This window comes from Canis lupus, chromosome 6 (assembly GCF_011100685.1).
Source record: "Canis lupus familiaris isolate Mischka breed German Shepherd chromosome 6, alternate assembly UU_Cfam_GSD_1.0, whole genome shotgun sequence".
In the NCBI taxonomy this organism is placed as follows: domain Eukaryota; kingdom Metazoa; phylum Chordata; class Mammalia; order Carnivora; family Canidae; genus Canis; species Canis lupus.
The window spans coordinates 40,488,015-40,513,037 of NC_049227.1; the positions used below are offsets into that span (position 1 = coordinate 40,488,015).

At 58.9% G+C, this 25,023-nt stretch overlaps 1 protein-coding gene across 1 annotated transcript in view; it reads right to left on the reverse strand.

Moving 5' to 3' along the window:
• Positions 1–1,861: 1,861 nt before the first annotated feature.
• RAB11FIP3 (RAB11 family interacting protein 3) overlaps positions 1,862–25,023 on the reverse strand; it is a 79,673-nt gene continuing 56,511 nt past the window's right edge. The window contains exons 5-15 of the mRNA XM_038538943.1: positions 20,356–20,505; positions 18,654–18,788; positions 14,762–14,797; positions 11,250–11,343; positions 10,427–10,530; positions 6,893–7,033; positions 4,815–4,896; positions 3,987–4,124; positions 3,658–3,813; positions 3,380–3,520; positions 1,862–3,299 (exon numbers count right to left, since the gene is read on the reverse strand). Of these exons, the coding sequence (XP_038394871.1) occupies positions 3,186–3,299; positions 3,380–3,520; positions 3,658–3,813; positions 3,987–4,124; positions 4,815–4,896; positions 6,893–7,033; positions 10,427–10,530; positions 11,250–11,343; positions 14,762–14,797; positions 18,654–18,788; positions 20,356–20,505 (1,291 nt within the window). The 3' untranslated portion in view covers positions 1,862–3,185. The remainder of the gene's footprint in view (positions 3,300–3,379; positions 3,521–3,657; positions 3,814–3,986; positions 4,125–4,814; positions 4,897–6,892; positions 7,034–10,426; positions 10,531–11,249; positions 11,344–14,761; positions 14,798–18,653; positions 18,789–20,355; positions 20,506–25,023) is intronic.

Consider the following 25,023-nt stretch of genomic DNA (forward strand, 5'->3'; position numbering starts at 1 on the left):
CGTGCTGAGGTGCGTGACCTGTGCTCGGGCCAGCTTTCAGGTGACCCCTCAGTGCCCACTCTGCGAAGCGCCCACGGCCAGTGACCAGGAAGGGCCCTTCCTGGGGCCTGCAGCTCCCAGCCTCTGAACTGCCAGCAGGTGGAGGGGCAGTGCTGGGGCAGCCAGGCTGGGGGCACGCGGGGCGCCCTCCCTTCAGCACTGACGGACAGCTGGAGGACCCAGGACGGCAAGCACCCACACGCCAGGAGCCAAGACCTGGAAGGTCAAGCGGTCCCCTACCAACAAGGGCTGACCTAAGACAGACCGGGGCACTTCAGGGTTAGGGTGGAGGGCGGGGGGGCTTCCTGGCTGGCAGTGAGCACTGCTGTTTGCATTTACGGTGGAGTTCCACCAAGTGTTCTGTGGCCCCACCCTGTGCCCCGGGGGCCAGGGAGGCTGGGAAGCCCAGGGCAGGGGCCAGGCCTGGGCGGCCAGGGGGCCAGACAGTGCACAGGCCCCTACGGGTTTAAGAGCATAAACAAAACACCCGATGGAGCCAGGCGTCCTCCCCGCTTCCAGCTTCTCCATCTGTGGGCTCCAGACGCACAGGGTAGGCAGAGGGCCAGGGTCACCCAGGGCATCAGGCTGGGGACAGGGCTCTCCTGGACCCCCACCGACCTGACCCTGGGGTTGGGGCCTGCAGCCAATGCCTCAACAGTGCCATCTGTCCCCAGCCCCCAGTTCTGCTGGTCCCACCTGTGGGCACCAGGGCAAAAGTCCCACTGACCGGCTTGGCAACAGGAGCCCGTCGCACCGCCTGCATAGGGAACTGTCCACTCTGGGCACTAGGACCGCAGGTGGGACCTGCAGTATCACTCACCCCAGACCCTGGAAAACTAGCAGGGAAGTGGCTCTGCGCAGGGTCTTGGCCTTGGACGTGTCCACACCCCAACAGCCCCCCAGGTTCCCCCTCACTGCCACCCCACAGAGCATCCAGGTCTCCCAGGCCTGACCTTGGGGACCCTCTGGAGTCCTGGGATCCCTGCTCATCACCAGCCAGGCTGTGTCCATTCACCACTGCTCTCAGGTCGTTGACCCGTGGCCAGCACATCTGGGCTCAAGCCCCTTCAGGGCCCTGCTGGGTTGGGGGTGGGGTCCTCGGCCTCCCCCAGGCCTCCGTTGGTATATCTGTGTCCAACACACAGGTAGCTCAGCGTGAGCAAGGTGGTAAATGCACGCTGGCTGCTCCTGTGGATGCCTGGGCCGCGGGCTAACAACTCCCACTTCCAATCAGCCTTGCCCACTCATCCCCAGAACCTTCTCATCGTCCTCCCTGTGATGACAGTGGTACCTGGGCTCTCCTCCCCAGCCTGGCCGCCCAGGCTACCTTCCTGATCCTGGAGCCGAATCCTGTCGGGGTGTGTGGTTCTGGTGGGAGTGATCTGCATGACCCACAGGCCCTGATCCCTGGTTACACATCCTGGCCTGTGATGTGCCCCTGTGGCCCCCACGCCCCAGGAGGGCCCCTCAGCTGAGCTCTGCCGGTATGCAGCCTGGAGGTGGCACCCTGGGGCCTCCAGGAGGGCTCTCCTGCAGCCGGACGCCTCACACCCCTCCCTGGGGGGCCGTCGGACCTCTGTGCACAGGCAGCTCTAATCCTCAGGAGACTATCGTGGCCTTGCCCCCGAGCACACAGACCACCACTGCTCTGCCTCAAGAGTCCTTCTCCCGGGGAAGGAGACAGGGTCACTGTGCAAGCGGAGGCCGGGGCGTCCGTGCAGAACACCTCCCGGCAACTCTGCTTTATGGTTACGGGGCCGCTGAGTGACGGACAGAAACAGACCTGCGTCAGCGTCCGCGGGACAGAGCTGGGCACGGAAAGCAGAGTTCCAGTATTTATTATCATACATATATATATTTTATGTGTATACACAGATAGTTTTCTCTCTTGGAAGTATTAAAAAATTGATCAACCTTCAATCTATAAAAAATACCTACTCTACATGATAGAAAAATCTCTCCTGCAAGTTTACACTGATTTACACCCAAGGCTTTCCCCAAAATGTACAATACGAGGCAACGTCTTAAATCTTAGTGTACAATGTGGGCCACAGGGAGGATGGAGGATGCAGGGGGCACACACGCCCACACACACGCACGCACACGCACACACACGCCTCACACACGCCCTCGCACACAGCATGGCCAGCCTGTGTGTAGGGCCTTGACCCACCCGGGAGCACTCAGGGGCTCCTGGTCCGTGCTCAGGCTCAGGGTGGGGGCAGGCCCAGCAGCCCCCACAGTGGGCAGAGCCTGGCAGGGGTGAACCAGGGCCAGGCAACGGCCTCCTCGAAGGAAGCCCCACGTTGCTGGGGGGCTGTTCTCTGCTCCTGACAACCTGCACCGCCCGGCCTCCCACAGAACGTGGCTCGGGGAAGGACGGCCACATCAGTGGCTTCCAACTCCCAGAGGAAGCTGCTTCCAGACACTGGGCCTCTGGCCTGGGGATCGGGACCTCACCCAGGGTGGCCACGGCCACGGGGGCGCCGTTTCTCACCAGGACACTCTCCACTCTCCACCCGCACCGCACCCCATCCGGAGAGCACACTCCACATGGAGCGACTCGCGAGTCCTGACTCAGAGCGGAGGTTCCTGCCCCGGCCCCCAGGGGGGTTAGTGCAGCAAGGGTCTGGGCCGTGGGAACAGCTGCGTGGCCTGGAGGTCCCTGGGTCTGAAGCTGGACTGCAGTGCGCCTGGCAGCTCATGGCCTGAGCAGCTGACGGGTCCTGCGGCTTCTAGCGGACCCTAGTGTGCACTGCCTCGCCCACCTGTACTCCCCACAGCACCGCCTGTGGCGAGAGGGTCCTGGGGCCCCTGTGACGTCCAGGTGAGGCACGGGGCAGCACACCGCGGGGATGTAGCCTTCCTCTCCTCCCTGATGGGCAGGGCGGCAGGGGGTCTCCACATGGGCGGGAGCTTGCAGAAGGGCTCGCCTGAGCCTGAGATGTGGTCTCTGCATCTCTGCGGACAGTAGGCCCAGTCCTACCCTCTCCTGCATGGGCCCCGATCCCAGGGCTCCCACTGTTCTCCCTCTGCAGACCCGTCAATGCACCCCAGCCCAGCCGCTGGTCTCAGCTGTGCGCGCACTGTGGCCATCTCTTGGGTGCGGATGGGGTGCTGGGCCCACCGGCTGGGCCTTCCTGCCTCTATTTAACCTCCAGGATGGAAGGGTTGGTCTCCATGATGGCCACGATGATGCGGTCAATGTAGTCCTGCAGGCGGAAGTTTATCTCCTCCTGCTTCTGAATTGCGTCCATGAGCTATGGGAAGAGCAATGGTCAGTGCCAGGCCGGTGCACAGACTGTGGCGCGTCGGGGCGCCGAGCCTGCACGGGCCTTACCTCATCTCGGGAGACAGAGCTGATCTCCGCAGCCAGGGACTCTGAGAAGGACGTGGAGAAGAGGTTCTTGGCGCCCTGGATGCTCAGGTTGATGATCTGCCCGTTGAGCTCATCATTCTGCTCCTTCAGGTTCCGGTTGTCCTGGGTCAGGGACGGGACAGCAGCGTCATTCTTGGCTGAGCCCACACAGCACTGGCCCCGACGGGGCTTGTGGCTCCGGACCCGCCCCCGCACGCCCCTGCCCCTCCTGCAGGGGTGCAGGGTGAGTCTGCCCGCACCTGCTTCAGCCTGCGGACCTCCTGCTCCAGCTCACTCTCGCGGGTGCGGCTGTTGTACTCCTGCAGGCCCACGCTGCTGCCCCGGCCCCTCCTCTGCTCGGCCTCCAGCTTGAAAAGCTGCAGGTGCTCCAGCTGCCTGCGCAGGTCCTCAATCAGCTGCGGGCAACCACGGGGGTGAGCTGGGCTCCCGGCACTCTGCCCTCGGCTTCCAGGCCAGTCCCAAGCAGATGACAAGCCCACCCTCCCCAAACACCTCACGCCCAGCACCCCTGCCCAGCACGATGCGGTTACCAGCCTCAGGTCTCAGGACATGGGCGCACCATGCTCACCTCCTGGGTGGCCTCCTTGTCCCTCTGGAACTGGTGCCTCTCGTGACTCAACCTGTCCCCCAGCTTCCTCCTGTTCTCCTGCTCATCACTGAGCCGCAGGGACAACTCTTCAATCTCATCCAGCAACTTCTGCTTCTCCTGTGAAAGTAGGGTACTGGCTGCCAACATGCCTGCCTGCTGCCCTGTCCACGGAGCTTTCCTGAGCGGGCTCAGGACATGCAGGGTGCGTGCGAGCCACCCCATCATGGCTGAGGTGCACACAGCAAGCACACAGGTGGGCCTGGGGAGCTCTTGGTGTGGGGTGGCTGTACAGGCCACAGGGGCAGCTTCTCAGGGGAGGCAGGGCAGGGACGACCCACGCAAGACCAGGATCTGACCCATGGTCACTCCGCGGAAACTGCGCACGGGAGCCAGAGCCCATGTGGTCTTGGATGTCCTGGCAGGGAGGGGAGGCTGGGGGAGCAAGGCCTCTCGAGTGAACACCTGCAGGACAGGGCACAAGGGTCCAGCTGGTCGGCCCCTCAAGGCCATCAGCCTAGAATCGGACTGCAGGTTCCTCTCAGCTGAACCTCTGCACCCATGGGTCCCATGTCCGTGGGAAAGATGGGACGCCAAGCAGGGACCAACACCTTCCAGCAAAGTGACGGCCAGGCCCAGGCTGTGCCTGTCCCCGCCAGCGTCATCAGCTTGCTCTACAGAGCAGCACGTCCTCCGGGCCTGTGGTCATAGCCCTGGCTGGGGGGCTGCCCTGCAGCTGGCCCAGCTGACCTCAGGCCGCGTGCTGGGGGCTGGGCCCCGTGTACGCAGTGCTCCCAGCTAACTGCTCACCTCCTCCAGGCGCTCGATGTTAGCCTTCAGGCAGGGCGTGCAGGACCTCAGCTCCCCGTTCTCCTCGTCCAGCTGCTGCAGCCTGAGACACAACAGCGAGGCTGCGACCTCACACCCAAGAAACGGGTCTCCTTGAGGGTGGGAGCCCACGGTCTCAGCAGCCCTGCTGGGAGCCACTGGGGACGCAGACAGGCTCCCCAACACACCCCAGCCCTTATGCACCACTCGGGCACCTGAGGGCCCAGCTCTTCTGTAAGCCAGGACGGTGATTAAACATACTCTGGGCGTGGGGATACTTCTGGGTTTATAAAACCATAAACACAACCCTGGCCCCTTACAGCTTCCCGCATGGCATGTGTTCATTGCCGCAGTGCCCTTGCCACAGCCCTCGGCCACCCCAGGACATACTAGTCACCACACCACAGTCTCCCTTTATTTCCCATCCCAGGGCCCCCCGGGCCACACTGCCCTCAGCCGCCTGGTCTCCTGCGTCCCCCTGGTCGCTGGCGGTCTGCAGGACTCCTCTGGCTTTTCAGGACCCTGGCGGTTTGATCAGTTCTGGTCCCGTATATGGTACGACGCCCCTCACCCCGGGCGTGTCTGGTGTGTCTCGTGACGGGACGGTCACAGAGGGGAGGTGCCCTCGTCACCAGATCAGGCACCTGGGTCCACACGACTCCACGGGTGATGCCGAGCCGGGTCACCCGGTGAGGTGCGTCTGCAGGTGTCTCCTCCCGTCGGGTCACTGGGCCCAGCGTGCGCCCAGGTTATCATCTGGGATTCCTCTGTAGGGAGGGCTTGTGCGCTCCCCTCCACTTCTTCCTCGGTCCTCACCTTTCCTTTCGCGTCGGGTTATGGTCCAACAGTATTATCATCAGTGTGATACTCCAAGTGTCCCGGCTTTGACCACCAGGAGCCCTGGGAGTGGCCCATCACCGTGTGGATGTGTCTGAGCACTTCCCCTATGTTCTGACGCTAGGACATGCTGCAGGCTCCGCTGGCTCCTCCCCCGCGCCAGCCACAGACTCGGCCTCTCTCCAAGGACGCTGGTTCCTTTCCAGTCCTCACCATAGTGCTGCCTCCTGCAGCCCCCTGTACTGACCACCGTGGGCTGAGGCCACGCCGGAGCTGCCTCTGGGCTGGGCTGATCTCAGGGCCCTGATCTGCCCCCCTCCAGCCCCTAGGAAGTGCAGGAGGCTGACCGGACCCAGGCGCAGAGTGGGCGGCAGGACTGCTCTGAAGCAGTGACATGGAATCCTGCCTGGTTCCCCTAGGGCGTCAGGACACCCGGTCTACGTCACACCTGGCAGGTACTGTCCTGTACAGAGCCCTAGGGGAGGAACACTGAACCACACCGCCGAGGCCCAGGAACAAGGTCAGCCAGCTGCCCGGGCCTCGCCGGCCCCGAGCAGCACCCCACTCCGTCTGCACGCAAGGAGGGCCCAAGTCCAGATGGCCGGCACGGCTCCACGTGCAGCCCCTTCCATGGCCGAACTCTGCAAAATGCACCGAGCTCTTCTCTGGTAACGACAACGTGCCCCAGCCCCAGGAGCTGGAGAGGGCTAGAGCCACAAGACATGGAGTCCTCTCACAAGTTCTGAAAGCGGCTCTGGCTCAGCTCACAAGCCCTATGAAATGCCCCCCTCCCTGAGGAGCTCTGGGGGGCTCTCAGGTGGGCTCTCAGGAGCCTCTTCACCTGTCTGCCGACACATGCAGGTTCTCTCTCAGCAACACTCTCAGAGCTCTGCTCGCTGGCCCCGCTGTACGCAGGTGGCATCCCTCCAGCCTGGACCCCGCGCGGGGCTGCCGTTGCTCTCGAACTTTTACTGATGTCGTGTGCAGGCCGTGCACCCCCCTTCCTGACTTTTCAAAGGCTTAACTCCATAGGAGCAGGAAGGCACTTCCGTCAAGTCCCAGAAAGGGCTGGTGCTCTGGCCAGGAGGATGGCAGCGCGCGGGGTCTGAGCACTCGCATCTGGAGCGGTGTGACAGCTTTCCTCAGGGGGCTTTCCCCTTTCCCCTAACCCTGCTCCATCCCCAGCAGCCCTCGGCCAGGCCAGCCCCAGGGGAGCGCCCCACCTGGCCTGCAGGCTCTCCACCTCGATGCTCCGCTCCCGCTCCAACTTGCACACCAGTTCTCGGTGCCTCCGCGCCTCCTCCAGCGCCATCTCACAGGCTCGCAGCTCCTGCTCCTTCAGCTGCTCCTCAAGGGCATTGGCTCTGTGAAGGTGAAGGGGGGGTAAGAGGCCTTCTGCTCTGCCTGTCTGTGCCCACCTGGAGGCGGGGCGGCAGAGCTGGGGAGACTCCCACCCACAGCTGTGGTCGGGGATGTTCTGAAACAGAGCGTGTGCCCCCTAGACGGCCCCTGCGTCCCATACCCGCACCCAGGGCCTCAGAACCCTGGCAACGTCCCAACAGCGGGGACGGTCTCCATCGCTCTCAGGCAGTCCCAGTGCGTGGATAGGAGCCCTCCCAGGTGCCCACCCCCGGTAGCACCTTGCACCGACACTGCAGGCTGGGCAGCCAGGTCACCACGGCAGAGGCGAGAGCAGGAGTTTGCAAGAACATGAGGACAGAGGAAATGTTCACACCGGGGCCCTGCCCCTGCCCACCACGCCCAGCTGTGGGACACAAGGGCTGACCACCCTGAAGACAAGGGCTCCAGGCCCTGCCCACGGAGCCCAAGCCCCGGCCCCAAGCTGTGCACGCACATAGGCTTCTCAACCTCTTTTTGGTGTGTCACACCTGAGAGCGAACGGAGCTCCATGGGAAGTGTGTTGACGCAATGCAGCCAATGCAAACACAGAGGAGGACCTCGCGCAGGAGAAAGGCCTTACAATTCACAGCTCAGTGGATACCACTCCAGGCAACAGGAGCAGCACGTCAGGAGGACATTTAGAAACTAATTCTTAGAAATTGACAATTTGAGAAGAAAAAAATTTTAAGTTCAGTAGGAGAGTTGAAGGAGAAAACCGAGGATATTATATTTTTAAAAAGAGAAACATGGGGTGCCTGGGCAGCTCTGGGATTCAGCGTCCGACTCTTGAGCTAAGCTTGGATTCTGAGATCAAGCTCCATGCCCACCTTAAAGAACGGGGAAGTAATGAAAAGGAAAAGAAAGTCCCAGAAGGTTTAACACATTTGATGAACAAAAGTTCAGACAAATAAGGAAATAAAGCAAAATAAAGTATAGAGAAATCATTCTGAAAACCTTCCCGTGGGCGCCCGGGTGGCCCAGTGTTTGAGCATCTGCCTTGGGCTCAGGGCATGACCCGGGGTCCCGGGATTGAGTCCCGCTTCCGGCCCCTGCACAGAGCCTGCTTCTCCCTCCACCTGTGTCTCTGCCTCTCTCTGTGTGTCTCTCATGAATAAATAAAATTTAAAATAGATTAAAAAAAATAAAACCTTCCTGAAGCTGAGGGATATCTTTGAGATGAAAACATTGGAACCCACGTGCCAGCACAGGAAACGAGATCCTCCGGCGTCCAGGGGGAGAACTCAGACCCCACAGAGGGCAGCAGAGCCCGCCTGCCAGGTTCCTGGGAGCCCTGCTTCCGGCTATAGTTCCAGACCCGGCCACACGATCAGTGCACAACACGCCCCAGGCACACGAGGCCTCAAGAGCCTGCTCCTGTGCATCCCCCACTCCCCCGCAACCATCCAGGATGTCCTCTGCAGACAACCAATGAGCACGAGAAGAAGAAAACATGGGATCCAGAAAGCAAGAAACCAAGCATGAGGGAAACCTGGGTGGCTCAGCTGGTTGTGTCCAACCCTTAGTTTTGGCTCAGGTCATGATCCCAGCCAGGGTCATGAGATCAGGGCCCATAGTGGGCTCCCTGTTCTGCGAGGAGTCTGCTTGAGATTCTCTCTCTGCCCCTCCCACTCACACATGTGTACGCATGTTCTCTCTCTGAAATAAATTTTTAAAAAGATTTTATTTCTTTATTTGAAAAAAAGAGAGTGTGCACGCACGTGCAGAGGGAAGGGTCAAAGGGAAGGGGAGAAGCAGAGTCCCTGCCGAGCAGGGAGCCTGACATGCGGCTCGATCCCAGGACCCGGAGATCATGACCTGAGCTGAAGGCAGATACTTAACCTACTGAGCCATTGGGCGCCCCATAAGTAAATCTTAAAAAAAAAGCCAAGCACGAGAGCCTGTGTGGGATCTGGGGTGCAGGGAGAGGGGCAGCAGCCATGCAGCAGGCTGGCAACAATGTGAAAACCAGGAACCGTCAAGAAGCAGCAGAACCTGCTGTCCTTAGGAGAGCTCAGGACACAGCCTGAGCCGCGCACGCCCTGGGCCGGAGAGCGTGGACTTCCCAGTCCATACATGGGTAACTGGTGTGTCCCATCAGACAGACGGTGCCTCCCCAGGCAGCGGGAGAAACGACAGGGCGGCCCATCCAGGTTTCCCTGGACGTGGACACGGAGGGAGAGCAAACGTCTCTGGAGATGTGGCATAGGCTGGGCGCAGAGCCACAGCCCAGCCTCGGGCCACGCAGCCAGCTGTGCTGTGAGAGCAGGGGGCAGCCGGCCAGCCCAGGCTCTGGACAGCACAGAGGACCTGCTCCTACCGTGCAAGTGACACCCGGGTGGCACCTCGTGACGACTCGTTCTACTCCGCATCCAGAGAGCAGCCTGCCTGCCCCACACTGGAGGCCGGGTCGGGAAGGTCAGTGGCACCCGGGACGCAAGCATCCCCTGCAGGAGCCACGCGAGGGTGTCACGGCCTGTGTCCACCTGCCGAGTCAGGGCTCAGCGAGCACACGGAGGCTGCGGGGGGTGGGCCTTTCCCTGAGGTCACAGTGTCTGGCGGGACCTCCTTCACGCCCCCGTGGGCATCGCCACCATCCTAGCCCCAGAAGACTGTCCCCCTGGCACCTAGGCCCCGCCAGGCCCACCCAGAGAACACGCTCCTGAGCCAGGCTCATAGGCTGCACGGCACAACTGGTTACACAACACAAAGTCCCTGCGGGGGAAGTCACACCACTGCCTCCGTGATGCGCCGTCCGCCTTGGTGCGTGCTGCCCCACCGGCCCACACGGTGCGTCCTCTCCATCAGCACTTCCCGGTCTCCTCACCTCCGCTAAGTGCCTGCGAGAACCCGCCTGCTCCCAGGGTGGTCCAGCCCCCAGTTCACCCGGGCCTCGGTGCCCTTGCCTGCAAGCTGGGGGCAGCAGGGGCATCTGCCTCCCAGGACACATGGGAGGGGATGGGGATGATGTGGGTGACTCGAGCACAGCAGTCGTCCAGAGTAACAAGACTGCCTCCAGCACAGGGTCAGGAAAGCTTCTCAGAATCGGGGACACAGGCCTTCCCACGTGGCCTCTGCCTCCATCGAAGGCCAGCCTCTACCTGGCACTTGGTGTGGGTGGCGGGGGTGCTGGCCCCACTGCTCCTGAGAGGGGAGGTAGTGCCTCCCCTCGCGCCTTCTTCCGGGGCCTGAAAGGTGCCAGGGGAGAGTGCAACATGCGGGAACCCCGCTCAGGAGGCCCGGGGCACTGGCCCCTGACCTGGTTCCCAGCAGCTGATGAGGAGACTGCTCCAGAGCAGTGGCCGAGGCTGCGAGGTGGGGCCTCACCAACAGGCAACCAGGACCAGAGCCCCCCTCACCTGTGCACCAGCTGCAGGTTCTCCTGCCTCAGGCGGCTGTGCTGCTCCCCGTTGGCAGCTGTGTCCTTCTCCAGCTCCGACACCCGCTTCTCCAGGAACACAACCTTGGTAGTGACACAGGGGTGTCAGAACCGGGAGGCAAGACAGCCTGCATCCCCAGCCAACTGTTCAGGAGGCCGTGTCCACTGCACTGGAGCAGGCCCATCTCAATCACGGAGGAGGAGCATGCGGGGGGACAGAAGGAAGGAGGAGGAGCGCTGGGGAGACAGGGGAGACGGGAGGGAGCACGTGGGGGGGACGGGAGGGAGTACGTGGGGGGGACGGGAGGGATAGCAGGAAGAGCTTGTGCAGGGAACGAGAGGCAGGAGGAGCACGTGGTGGGGATGAGATGGATGGTAGGATGAGACGGGAGTCAAGAGGAGCATGTGGGGGGGACGAGAGGCAGGAGGAGCACAAGGGGGAGATGGGAGGGATGGGAGGAGAAGCACATGGGGGGACGGGAGGAGGTGACCGTGTGCTGTCACACCCCTTCCACAGGAAGGCCGCCGGGGGAACCCAGCCCCACTGGCTCTGTGGTCAGCACCCTGAACCCAGAGCACCCTCACATCCTGCCTCCAGGGCCAGGGCACTGATAGGCCCACAGATGAACACGGGGTACAAGCGACCTCTCCCCTTGCACCCCCAGCCCCGGGGCCCTGAGGACACCTGCTGGACGACGTGAGGGCTGGTGAAGAATGTAATCAGCCCCCGGTGGCAGCACCACCCCTGTCAGCCCTGCAGCCAGCCCTGTCCCCCGTCCCCCAGGCCACAGCCCAGGCCCTACCTTGTCAGCAATGTCCTCCTCCATCCCCTCCACGGGGTCTGGGGCAGGGTCCTGCAGGGACTCAATGGTCAGGGCCCCCGATTGGTGCAAGTGCCTGTGGAGAAGACACAACAGGACAGTACAGACGAGGCCCTTGAGCAGTACACAAAGGGGAAGGGTCAGGGGTTCTGTCAACATGAGCGTTTCCAGTGTGCAGGCTGATGTGAGAACCAGACCCGGGCAGCCCTGGGCCCCAGCCTCCACCAAACAGGGTCCCGGCAGGACGCTGTGACCCAAGTGCCACAGAGAACCCCGCTGCTCTTTGGAACCTGACCTCCTGGACTCCCTCCCTGGCAGTTAATGGGTGAGGGTACTTTGTCCTCGGGTCATAAAACACGACGTCACTCCTCGCTCCGATGTGAAATTATCTCACCTTCCACCATGGGCCCCGGAAACAGGACTTCAGGACCATGACCTGCACACCTAGCGTCCCCACATGTGCTCTTGCTACTTCATTTGTGGCAGCCACAGGGAGGGAGCGGGGGTGTCCCCTGGGGTCGAGCTCGGGGAGGGGCAGAGACAGCATGCTCCCCTGTGGCAGCAGGCTCCAGGGGCAGCGCTGTGGGCCAGGCCAGGGGCTGTGCGGCCCAGGCACCCCGTGGGCCTGTGCGGACCCCTGCACCCTCAGAACTCCTGCCCTCACTCCTCAGCCACCGGCACCCTGGCAGGTGCTCAGCAAACACGTTTGCAGTCACTCTAGGGACAGTCCTGTTGGCTGCTGAGACAGTGTATCAGCTCTAATGTCCCTGCACGTAAACGTCTCAGGGCGTTTGCAGAGTGCCTGCGGCGCGTCCCCTGTGCCGACCGGGCCCCGAACTCGGCAGCCTGACATTCAGAGCTGTGGGGCCTTGAGAAAGCCACCGACCTCCCTGAGCCTCACTCGCCTATGAAGTGGGGATCACAAGCCACAATGAGCTGTAAGCGAGGACATGTGTGAACAGCTCCCATCAAGGACGAAACGCAGACTAAGAATTCAATGAGATGCTATTAGACATTATACCGAACGTCTCCATGTTATCACCACACAAGTTCTCTCTCCTTTTTGGTATTCACTGACGCTGTGCGTTTCTTTTTTTTTTTTTTTTTTTAATTTTTTTTAATTTTTATTTATTTATGATAGTCACAGAGAGAGAGAGAGAGAGAGAGAGAGAGAGGCAGAGACATAGGCAGAGGGAGAAGCAGGCTCCATGCACCGGGAGCCTGATGTGGGATTCAATCCCGGGTCTCCAGGATCGCGCCCTGGGCCAAAGGCAGGCGCCAAACCGCTGCGCCACCCAGGGATCCCACGCTGTGCGTTTCTTAAGTTTTTCTGAGAACTGTTTGAAGGGCATCTTTGCCCCTGGGATCCCAAGTCCCCTGACGCGTCCTGGGTGCGACGGAGCACCCTCCTGTGGATGTCCTCGGACTCCCTGAGGGACACAGAGCCCAAAGGTCATCCTGTTCTGTCCAGTGCTGCTTTTCAACGCCTGTGACTTTGGCCCGAACAAGAGCTCCTGATGTCACTGCTGGGGCAGGAAACGGCCCAGCCCAGCCCCAGAGACCAGCCTGCAGAGAAGCCACAGCCTGGGGTCACCCGTCCTGAGCTCCCAGAAGGCAGATGGCAGCACGTTAGGCACATGCTGGGGAGGTGTTTGTGCAAATCCACCCTGATACACCCCAAGGGGGGCCTCCTGCGCTGTGCCCGCGCAGCTGCCCCGTGGAGGTCCTGCTGGTGCTTTCCTGTCCTGAGGCCGGCTCTGTGCTGGCACCTCCAGGTCCTCATGTGCACACTGACCCCAGAGCCACTTGCACCTGGGTCACGCCCCCAGCCCGGTTGCAGAGGCCAGAGCTGGTGGGTCCAAACCCCACGATGCGGCGACAGGGCTGCAGGCAAAGGTTGAGACACTGAGACGTGGAAGCACCAGCTGTTTTGAGTTTCCCTAGAACTCTAGTGCTGGTTTTAAGGACAAAGAGGCAGCAGACAACTGCGTGCAGAATGCAGAACAGGCCGTTTGTGGACAGGGACTACAAACACCTGTGGACGGGGCTTTCCTACCAGGTGTCTGCGAAGGGAAGATCACGTTCTCAGAGGGGGTTTCAAAGGAGCAGGCAGGCGGAGCCCGAGCTGAGGCAGCGCAGGCCGGGGGGCGGCGGGAGAGCACTCCCTTCCTTGGTTTCAGGCCCTGTAGCCATCTGGGGTGGAACACGGCAGGCAGAGGGAGGACTGGTGATCTGCGTGTGGTTGAAACAAACGCCCTGTTCCTAGGAGTCTGGGAGCCCTGCTATCCGGGGGAGGGCGAGGACAAGTGCACAGGGGGGCTGGTGGCCTTCACCTCTGCTTCTGCTGGCTCCTAGGCCCTAGGACTCTATACAGAAAGAGCAACACAGGAGGTCCACACGCCCACAACAGAGAGGAGGCGTCAGGGAGGGGTGGCAGGGCTGTGGCTGACCCCTGCCTGGGACCACAGAGTGGCTGTGCAAAAGGCAGAGGTCTGGGGGGGGGGGGGGGGGAGTGGACGGCTGGGGGTGATGGCGGGGAGGGACGGCTGGAGAGGGACACCGGGGGAGGGACAGCTGGGGGAGGATGGCTGGCGGACAGGAGAACAGCAGGGGAGGGATGGCTGGTGGGGGATGGTGTGGGGAGGACGGGCAGTGGATGGGGGGATGGCAGGGGAGGGAAAGCCTGGGGGGGACGGTAGGGAGGGATGGCTGGGGAAGGATGGCCGGTGGATGGGGGACAGCAAGGAGGGATGGCTGGGGGGGGATAGCTGGTGGACAGGGGGATGGCAGGGGAGGGCCAGCCGGGGAGGGGATGGCGGGCAGGCGGGGGCACAGCTGGGGGGGGGGATGGCTGGGGAAAGACGGCCAAGGAGGGACGGCTGGCAGGGGGATAGTTGGCGGGGCAAGCAGCAGTACTGCAGCCAACCGACTCTAGAAGCGGAGGCCTGAGAAACGAGAGCGCACTGTGCGGCGTCCTGTGGGGGGCACTGGCACCGCGGCCCGTATGACCTGTGCTGAGCCAGCCGGGCAGGGGCAGGGAACCCGGCCATGCCGCCACCTCCCACCGCACGGACGGCCACCAAAGTGTGTCCTTCACGTCTCTGCCATCTTCTCCTCGCTGTGGTGCCGGCGGGGCGGGCAAGCCAGAACCCACGTCCGGGCCTCGCCAAGACCCTCACTCACACTGCCATGGGCTCATCGACAGCCACGCATGGGGATGCCACCGTGCCCTCCCGGACCTCGCAGCACAGGCCTGGTGAGCTGGGAGATTCCAGCACAAACCTCCCCGCGCGAGGCACGGTCTGCCCACGGCAGCGGTCACTCTTGTCACAAGCCACCCCCAAGAATTATTTTCAGTCCCAGAGCACGAGAAGTGACTTGCACAGGTTTACAACAATACCTTGGAGAAGAGTATTTTCCAAACATGTTTCTAAAAAGCTACGATCAGTGACCCGTTTCAGGAGAACGTCTCAAAGCAGCCAGGGGTCTCCTACCTTGCCACCTTCCTGCTGGAGAGCCGCTTCGCTGGACTGTGTAAAATCAAAATAAACAGGAAAATCGTGTCAGAACAGACAGGGAGGAACGGGAGGAAACAGGAAGCAGGCTGGAGAGATACGGGCTGGGGGCTCTCCCAGCAGGCCCAAGGTCGGCCGCGTATGCGGAGCACCAGCCCCGGGGCTCCCAGGGCCTTGGCCAGGCCTCTCCCACAGAAGCCCCAGATGGAGCTGTGACCGGATCGCAGCCCGGGCCCAGCGGCTGCCGGGGCCCAACGCCTCCCCGCCATGGCTGGCCATCAGATGCCCCATGGACAGAGGCACAGGCCTGCTGGCGACGGGAGGTCTCATCATCAGCCATAACGCAGGCACTGGACCAACATGGTCCAGGACCCCACCCCGGCCGTGACTCGGAGGCCCGTTCTGCGGCCACTTTGGGGCAATAAATACGGTCAATCACATGTCGTCCAGCTGACGGAAGCATCAGCAATGGCAAGAAAGGCCAAACTTACCTTGATTTATTTCTGAACGCGACTGCTAAGCTATGGGCCTCAGCCAGAGAAGACACGAGCCCCTCCAGCACTGGAAGCAGGCCCCTCGTGTCCCTTACCGCGACGGGCCTCCACTCCCCTGGCCCGGGCTACCCCGGAGGAATGCGCTGCCTCAGTTACCCATTCAGGTCGCCCCACCTCCAGGCGCGTCCCTCCTACTTGTTCCGTGGAATCGGATGTAGGCCCCCTCCCGATCTCTCTTGCGTGCTCTCCGGGTACAAGGGGGCCACAGGGACCCCGTGTCCACGGGCCCTCGGCTACATGTGGGCCCTCTCACCCCAGAACCTCCCCCACCCCTGCCCAGCGGCAGCAGCGGCACCCTCAGGGCTCTGCGAGCCTTGGGCCACGGATGCCTCTGTGGACACCCCTCCTGGGGGGCCTCCTGCAGCAAGAGAGCAGACTGCCTCAGGGTCTGGAGGGGAGGCACCCACCAAGCCCCGCTGGCGGGGTGCCGAGGGGCGTCCGTGGCAAGCCTGCCCTGAGTGCTGGTGGCGGGCTGCTCCCTGAAGCTGCTGTTGTCGCGAGCTCCCTCCCCTGAGCAGACCGCGCCTCATCGCTTGGTCCCCGGTTCAAACTGCTGTGTGCTCCCCTCTCCTGGCAGGACCCCGAGCGACACCACACTGTGCATCCTAGCATCCCCGGACTCCCGGCCCTACCAGGACAGGACAGACTCGGGGTGCATGTCGGCCCCGTGCAGACAGCCCGGCCAGGCCACCTCGGGGGTTTATAATTTGAAAACAGACCTATTACTCTTCATTTCTTAATATTCTTGTTAATTTCTACAAAACAACTTGTATTCCTGGAGGCTCCCGGGTCCCTGAAAAGCAGGATCCCTAGAGGCACGCTCTGAGGTTCACTGGGAGACGATAGATTTAACATCAAAGCTTCCAGATACAGGTGGGACCGAATCACCTTTTGCCGTCCACAAACTATGACCCAATACATCTATTTTGTGGCAACTCCAGGGAAACCAACTAGCAAGACCTAGATCTCCGTAACGTCAGCGTCTGGGACAAATTTCCTGACAGCTGTGTCTTGATTACAGCAACAGTGTTAACGGCATAGGAGCCCATGTCAACAGGGTCCTCCTTGGAGCACGGCTGGGGCTGGACTTGGAGCCACACTGAGCTGCGCCCCAGGCTCCCCTCAAAAGGCCCAGCAGAGGCGACTGAGGCCGTCCTGCAGCAGGCTGTCAACACAGCAAAAGATCACTTCTAAAGTGTCCAGGAATGAGGGACCCCTGGAGAGCTCAGCGGTGGAGCATCTGCCTTCAGCTCAGGGTGTGACCCCGGGGTCCTGGGATCGAGTCCCACGTGGGGCTCCCTGCATGGAGCCTGCTTCTCCCTCTGCCTGTGTCTCTGCCTCTCTCTGTGTCTCAGGAATACATAAATAATGAGAGATGAGATACGTGTCTCTGTGTTTACTATCAAATACAGAGATGGCACTCCTGGCCTGGAACCCATGGAGGCAGGACAGCAGCCTCTGCACGGGGAGCACAGGTGACCCCCAGCCAGGTGGAGGGGCCTTCCTGGAGCTCTGGGCACCAGCTACACACACAGGATGAAAGGCTAGTTTTCCCTGCGACAGAGGCCAGCAGCTGTTGGGAGTCAGTAAAGGCCACATTTCCCCCCAGTCTCCCTGGAAGGCTAGGTTCTCAGCAGAACTGTGGGGACCTCCCCCCAGACCCTGCTCTGAAGCGGCCGACTGGCCACAAAGATCCCTCTGCACTCGACTGGGCATTTGCTGGATTCCAGTCTGTGCGGTGGGTGCTGCACAGAACATAAAAAAAACGGGTTGGGGGCGCCTGGGGGGCCCCGTCGGTGAAGCGCCTTCAGCTGGGGTCACAGTCTCAGAGTCACGATCAAGCCCCACTGGGCTCCTGCTCCCTCGACCTCTGCCCCCTCCCCTGCTCGTGCTCTTTTGCTTGCTCTCTTACTCTCAAATAAAATCTTAAAAAAAAAAAAAAAATGCAAAAAGAAAAAGGTTGAAGATACTGAATGTGGTGCATTGGACCCAGAGGCAGGTGAGCAGTCCAACAGGGCTGCCAGCCATGGGGACCCACCGGGAGGGCCTGGCTTGGCCAGGCAGCAGTTTCTAGAGGACTACTCCTGCAAGCTTGCCGACCAGGATGGCTTCCTTCCTACCACAACTCATGTTACCTCCCAGCAGCAGCAGCCCGAGGCCCCTTCTTTCAAGAGCTCACCGCAGACAGCCGCCCTGGGGCCCACAGCACCCCTTCCCGCCCTGTCCACTAGGCGGGTGCTGCTGTGGGAAACCACCAACGGACCCCAGGGGCTTACCTGCACTACAAGCTTCATCAACCACGTGCTCAGTGGACATGCCCATAGGCACAAGCTACTCAAGCACGTTTTCTTCAACTGTCAAGTCGTGGGGAGCCAGCAAAAGGGCTGTCTCCTCCCCGAGCTCTGGCCTAAGCAGGCTGGTGCAGGGAACGGAGAGGGAGGCAAACACGGACGCACACGGGAACCGAGTGACAGGACGGGGACCAAGGCCGGGGCGGCGGGCACATGCTGGACCCCAGGGTAGTAAAGGTGGGTATCGTGGTAACAGGGTCTGAGGCAGCCTCACAGAACTGAGTGCGGGGACACCTGGCCGGCTCAGTCGGTGAAGCACAGGACTCTTGATCTCGGGGTTGTGGATCTGAGCCCCATGTTGGGGGCAGAGAATACTTAGAAATAAAAAAAAATCTTAAAAAAAAAAGGTCCAAGGGAAGGCTCACCTGATTTAAACAGACTCCTGGAAGCTCTTTACAAATGTGTGGGGTTTTTTTGTTTTTGTTTTTGTTTTTTAGAGCAAGAGATCATGAGGAGGGGGTGTGGGGGGATCCCAGCAGAGTCCACGCCAAGTGTGGAGCCTGACGTGGGGCTTGATCCCACAACCCTGAGGTCACGACCTGAACCAAAATCAGCAGTCAGAGGCCCAAGGGACAGAGCCACCCAGACGCCCCTCCAGATCTGTTTTTTTTTTTTTTGGGGGGGGGGGTCCAAGTATACCCAACCAGCGGAGCAGGGACTTGGACCCAGATCTGTTTTTAAAGACGAAGCTTACTTTACATTTCACAAAGCCCTCTCATGTGACTCCTTTAGTAAAATGAGGAAGGCTGCTCTTTCTAGGTGCAGACTTTGCCTCACACGGACTTCCCCATGCAGGACCCACAGCGTGTGAAGGCTGTTTCCACCCGGGGTCGGCGGCAGTGGCTCAGATGGAGGCATGCACACAGCAGGGGCAGAGGGCACCCGACACAGGCTTGGCGCATGCGGGGCAGGGGGCGAGCGTCCCTCCCGCTGGACGAACAGCAAGGCCAGGCACTAGCCAGTTACCTATTCTTTTCAAGGTCACTCAGACGAGCGGAAAGATCCTCGAGGCGGTTGATTTGTTTGTGGCACTGGCTACAGTAAAACTCAAAAGCCTCATCAGTGAGGATGCTGTGCAGCTTTGCAGCAAGCGGGTCGGTGCTAGAGAGACGAGAAGCGTCAGTTCAGGAGACAGGGAGGACCCACCAGGTTATCTGCGACCCCGTGGATGGGCCCTGGCTACGGGAGACGCTGGCTCTTCCTCCGGACCGCTGGGAGCCCACCTCCCTCAGCGCCACCTCAGGACTGGCTGGAGCAGTGGGGGACGTGGCCACACACCTGTTCCTTCCTGCTCAGGTGCTCGGAGGAAACAGGTGCAGCCCATCGGCTCCATTCTAAAACAAAACCCCTTCCTTAGCAGGACGTGAGCGACTGGACATGCTGCTTTCCCCTTTGTCGAAAACACGTCAGTGTGGGACAGCAAAGCACTGGCGGGGTTCTACTTGCTGTACTGTAGCTCCGAAAGCCCACCCCTGCTGAACTAAGAGTGCACGAGGAGTCACCAAGAATTAGGCCATCTTGAAGGCCTTCGTTAAAAACTCAGGATTCAGGACACCCAGGTGGCTCAGTGGTTGAGCGTTTGCCTTCAGCTCAGCGCCTGATCCTGGGGTCCTGGGATCGAGTCCCATGTCCGGTTCCCCGCATGGCACCTGCTTCTCCCTCTGCCTCTCCCTGTGTGTCTCTCATGAATAAATAAATAAAATCTTAAACAAAACAAAACTCAGGATTCTCTTTGCCTCCCTGTGATCTAATCTCAGTGGACTTTCAGGGCACTGGCAGGGCACCTGCTGAGGGAAGATGAAGCAGAGAGGGAGCTGTGTCCCTGGGGCATTGGGGCCTGCTGGCTTCTGGAAGCCTGCTTGGAAGTTCCACGTAAAGGTAGGTGGAAGGGAAACATTGGGGGGGCGGGGGGCGGGGGACACACACCTGAGAGAGGCACAGACTAAGCAGACAAGAAAGGTTCCCAACCTGGACAGACACGTATTTAGCAGTGCCCAGTCCTCGACCTCGGCATCACCACCACCACGAGTGTGCGTTCGGAGAGGAAAGCTGCTAAAAGCACCCGCACGCCTCACTCACACCAACTCCCAGGCACTTGCCACAGAGGCCCTTCCCCAGGCCAGTAGGTCCTCTGGGCCAGGGCAACAGCCTGGGCAACACAAGGGCCTTGCTGTTGCGGGGTCAGAGATATGTGGCTTCAGGTGTCAGCAAAGAGAGAGGGTCTCAAGAACTGGCCGTAGAGGGGAGAGGCGACGGACGCGGACCAGTTGTGGGGCCAGCCAAAGGCTGCCAGGTCCTCGTCTAGATACAAGTGAGGCCCTAAGAGGAAGGCGAGCCGGGGAGGACCCAGCTCCTGGAGTGAAGGTCCACCGTTTAGACCTAGCACTTCAGCTGACTGAGCAACAACTTCCCACACAGTTGGGGGATGTCTGATAATTATAAGAAAATGAATCCAGAGAGTCATCCCCGATGTTAAAGCCTCCCGCAGAGGTGGATCAGAGGGTTCAAACTTGCGACTACAAGAGGAATAAGGTCTGAGGACTGAATATAAAACATGGTAACGACACTATTACATAACTGAAATTGCTGAGAGCAGACCTTACGTCCTCTCTCCCCCTCCCTGCCCACACACACACACACACATCCCAGCAGAGCAGGGCCATATTACCTGGGGGTGGGGAAAGCGGGGTCTCTGCAGCCATGCTCCCCACTGCAGAGGGTCTCCAGGGACAGCTCTGCCTCTCTGCCCTCGCCATAGTCCTCAAAATGCTCCTCGCCACCTATCACAGTGACGACGGACTGGCTGTGCAGGTGGGATCTGCAAAAGCAAAACCAAAGGGACTCGCTGTGACTCGTGGCCCTAGAACCAAAGGGGTGACAGCACCTTCCAGCACAACATGCCCGAGCCACATGTCTGAGTTCCAATGTCCTAGCAAATGTGTTAGAAAGGAGTAAATGAATCGGTGAAAGTGACTTTAACAATATATTTTAACTTATTCCAACGTATCCAAAATATCTTTTCAGAAGCAGTATTTTATATTCTTTATTTTGTAAAACGTCTTTGAGATCTGGGGTTTGCTGTGAACGTCCAGCACACCCCACTTCTCTCAGCAGCTCCACATCAGGCATTCAGCTGCAGACACAGGCCCACGTCTCCTACAGACAGACCCCGGGCCTCTTCCAGGTGCTGCTGTCTTCATACGACTGCTGGCCAGCATGGGGACAGACTTCTGCTGCGACGTAAAATTCAGAATAACAGACTCCAACGAGGGAAAATAAAGGGCTTGCTAGCACCTGTCCTCCTCCTAAGGAGAGCACTCCTCCACACCCACCCTCCAGAGTACAAGGTCATGGGACCGGGTAGGTGCTGGCAGAGCCTGGGCCAATGCTCGGAAACCCAGGGCTTCAACATGGGCAGAGAACAGCTGTGGCGTCCTCAGAGCCTCCACCAGGGCTGGATTAAGCTCATCACCACTAATCCACGCAAAAACCTGAGAGCTGCCCCTTTCAGTAGAGGAAAGGGAGCCTCAAGGAGCCATGACTGCCCTGTAGGCAGAGTGAGGGACGGAACTGGGTCCCTGTGCACGTGCCCCAGACCCACGCGGCTGCTCAACATTCAGAACTGGTTCCAACTTCCCACCCACAAATGCACACACCCCTGGAGCAGTCCTGAAGCCACGACAGACAAATCCCATGGTCTTACACCTGCTTTCAGTTACAATGAAATCCAAGTGAACTGAAATGGGGGTGATCTTAGCACTTCATACCATCCTCTGAAGCATATCTGTAAATATGATTACATACATATAAATGAGGGCACCTGGGCGATGGAGTTGGCTAAGTGTCTGACTCCTGGTCTCAGCTCAGGTCATGATCTCAGGGTCATGGGATCAAGTCCCGTGTCGAGCTCTGCGCTCAGCGTGGAGCTCAGGTCATGATCTCAGGGTCATGGGATCAAGTCCCGTGTCGAGCTCTGCGCTCAGTGTGGAGCCTGCTTGAGATTCTCTCTCCCCCTCTCCCCTCCTCCCCACTCCCTTCCAAATAAATAAATAAATAAATAAATAAATAAATAAATAAAACAAATACATGAAGCAAAAATCTTTGTTCAAACACTAGAAGACCTGATATTATGAAGATGTTGATTCTCCCCAAATTAATCTGTATCAATACAACCCTAACCATAATCCCTGCAGATGCCTTTCTCCAGAAGCCAACAAGCTGACTCTAAAGCCCACAGTGGGGCAGCCCAGGTGGCTCAGTGGGGACACCCCAGGTGGCTCAGTGGTTTAACGATAACTTTAGCCCCGAGCGTGATTCTGGAGACCTGGGATCAAGTCCCACATCGGGTTCCCTGCATGGGGCCTGCTTCTCCCTCTGCCTGTGTCTCTGCCTCTTTCTCTCTCTGTGTCTCTCATGAATAAATAAATAAAATTAAAAAAAAAAAAAAAGCCCACAGTGTGGGACGCCCAGGTGGGTCAGTGGTGGAGCATCTGCCTTTGGCTCAGGCCATGACCCTGAGGTCCCAGGATCGAGTCCCACATCGGGCTCCCTGCATGGAGCCTGCTTCTCCCTCTGCCTGTGTCTCTGCCTCTCTCTGTGTCTCTCATGAATAAAAAAATCTTAAAAAGTCATAAATATAATAAAAATAATTTAAAAATTAAAAAGCCCACAGGGAAAGGCAAAAGGCCAATGGCACCAACACAGCGTGTCAGGAACCAGGCTAGAGGACTGACAGACAGTTCAATCCACAACACGCTCGAGTACAAAGACTGTGCTGATCCAAGAATGGACAGAGAGCACAGCGTGCGTGCTCCCGACCGAGCCACACACACTTAGCCACAGGACCAAGGTGATACCAGACAGCGAAGAAAGGAGGAATCTTTTCAAAACTGAGGCTGAGTCGACCGGATAATCATTTGGGAAATGACCCCTACTTCACACCCCAACAAAAATAATCAGTCACAGAGAAATTGCAGATCTGAATATAGAAATGAAAAAATAAAGCTTTTAAGGGAAAACAAACGTGAACATCATAGTGACGTAAAGTAAGCAAAGATTTCTACAACTATACAGAGGTGATAACCAGAAAAGAAGAATGGCTAAACCAGGCCATAGGAGAATTAAAAGCATCTGTTCCTTAAAGACACCTGCAGGAAAGTGAAAAGGTGACCTATGGAGCAGGAAATACATCCCTGTAATTCACTACCCAGAGAGAAGACCCACATCCAAAATATATAAAGGGATCCCTGGGTGGCGCAGCGGTTTGGCGCCTGCCTTTGGCCCAGGGTGCGATCCTGGAGACCCGGGATCGAATCCCACGTCGGGCTCCCTGCATGGAGCCTGCTTCTCCCTCTGCCTGTGTCTCTGCCTCTCTCTCTCTCTCTCTGTGACTATCATAAAAAAAAAAAATATATATATATATATATATATATATATAATATGAGCTCCTACAAATCAGTAAGAAAAAGATAACCCAACAGATCAGGAAAAGTCCAATCCCACCATGGCCTGTTTTTGTAAGGTCAGAGTGGGACACAGCCATGAGCCATACCACTTGTACTTCACCAGGAAAGCCTGCGTAGTAGCCACTGAGACCATACAGCCTGCAAGCCAGAGAAATACTTATTATCTGACCTTTTGTAGAAGTCTGGAGACCCCAGCAATAAACAAACGGGTAAAAGACTTGAACATGCGCTTCACAAAAAAGAATCTCGAAATGGGCAATAAATGCAAAAAAAAAGGCACTCAGTCAGGAAATGCAAGTAAGAACCATCCCACAGCAACACCACACTCGACACCCTCCAGAAAAGGAGCTCAAGGGATCCCTGGGTGGCGCAGCGGTTTGGCGCCTGCCTTTGGCCCAGGGTGCGATCCTGGAGACCCGGGATCGAGTCCCACGTCGGGCTCCCGGTGCATGGAGCCTGCTTCTCCCTCTGCCTGTGTCTCTGCCTCTCTCTCTCTCTCTCTCTCTGTGACTATCATAAATTTAAAAAAAAAAAAAAAAAGAAAGAAAGAAAGAAAAGGAGCTCAAAAAAGCAGCATAGAGCAGGCGGTTGAGGAAAGGGAGTGACCAGAACCCCACCGGCAGCTGGCAGGTTAAGCACTTGAGAGAAGCCGGCCTGTACCTTTCCCACAACCCAACAAGCATGCTGCAGACGCAGCACCAACCCCCTCCCAGGGACAGACAGGCCACCAAGACATGAGGTGCTTGCAGCAGCAGCTTTGTGCAGAAAGCCAGAGTGAACCACCCAGATGGCCACCAGCAATGAGTTAAAAAGCTGCAGCCCACCTCATACAACAGAATGATAATAGTAAAACAAATGACGGACAGCCATGCACAAATACTGGGACAGACCTCAACAGCCATGACATTAAGGGAAAGCAGCCGGGTGTAAAAAGGCTACAGTGTGGGGGATCCCTGGGCGGCTCAGCGGTTTAGCACCTGCCTTCAGCCCAAGGCGTGATCCTGGAGTCCGGGATCGAGTCCCACGTCGGGCTCCTAGCATGGAGCCTGCTTCTCCCTCTGCCTGTGTCTCTGCCTCTCTCTCTCTCTCTCTCTCTGTCTCTCATGAATAAATAAAATCTTAAAAAAAAAAACTGGTACGCTTGAAAAAATTCCCTAACTTATCAGTGAGGATTGCCTCTTAAGTGATTTATTTATTTATTTTTTAAAAGATTTTATTTATTTATCCATAGACACAGAGAGAGAGACAGAGACACAGGCAGAGGGAGAAGCAGGTTCCACGTAGGGAGCCCGATGTGGGACTCGATCCCGGGTCTCCAGGATCACACCCCAAGCTGCAGGTGGCGCCAAACCGCTGCGCCACCGGGGCTGCCCTCTAAAGTGATTTATTAGGCAAATGCTCAGTGCTGTGTGGTCACTCCACCCGAGGCGCAACCCGGGCCGAGCAGCGCGGTCCTGAGGGGCCAGGTCACCTGCGAGGCTGCGGGCCTGTCCCACACCGGCTGCACTCACGTGTCACCATGTGATACTGCCGTTAATGAGGAAAAAAACACAAGAACTCTGTGAGGGCCGAACAAGAAAGGAAATCAAATAAAATAAGCAAAACGAAATAAAATCAAACCACTTGCAAGGCTGCGAGGCATGACGGCTTCCCACACAGCACAAGGAAAACTGCCGGCTCTCATCCCAGGGCCACGCAGGCCACCCGGCACCTGTCGGACCCCGCCCTCTCCCTTCGCAGGTGTTCAAACACCCGGGGACCCGGGGAGCAGGGGCAGGAAGAAGACCTGGGAAGGGATGCGGTCCGGATAAGCAGGTTCCAAGATCCTGCTGGGAGACGTGCCCTGAATATGGTGTCCTGCCCTGGTTTCT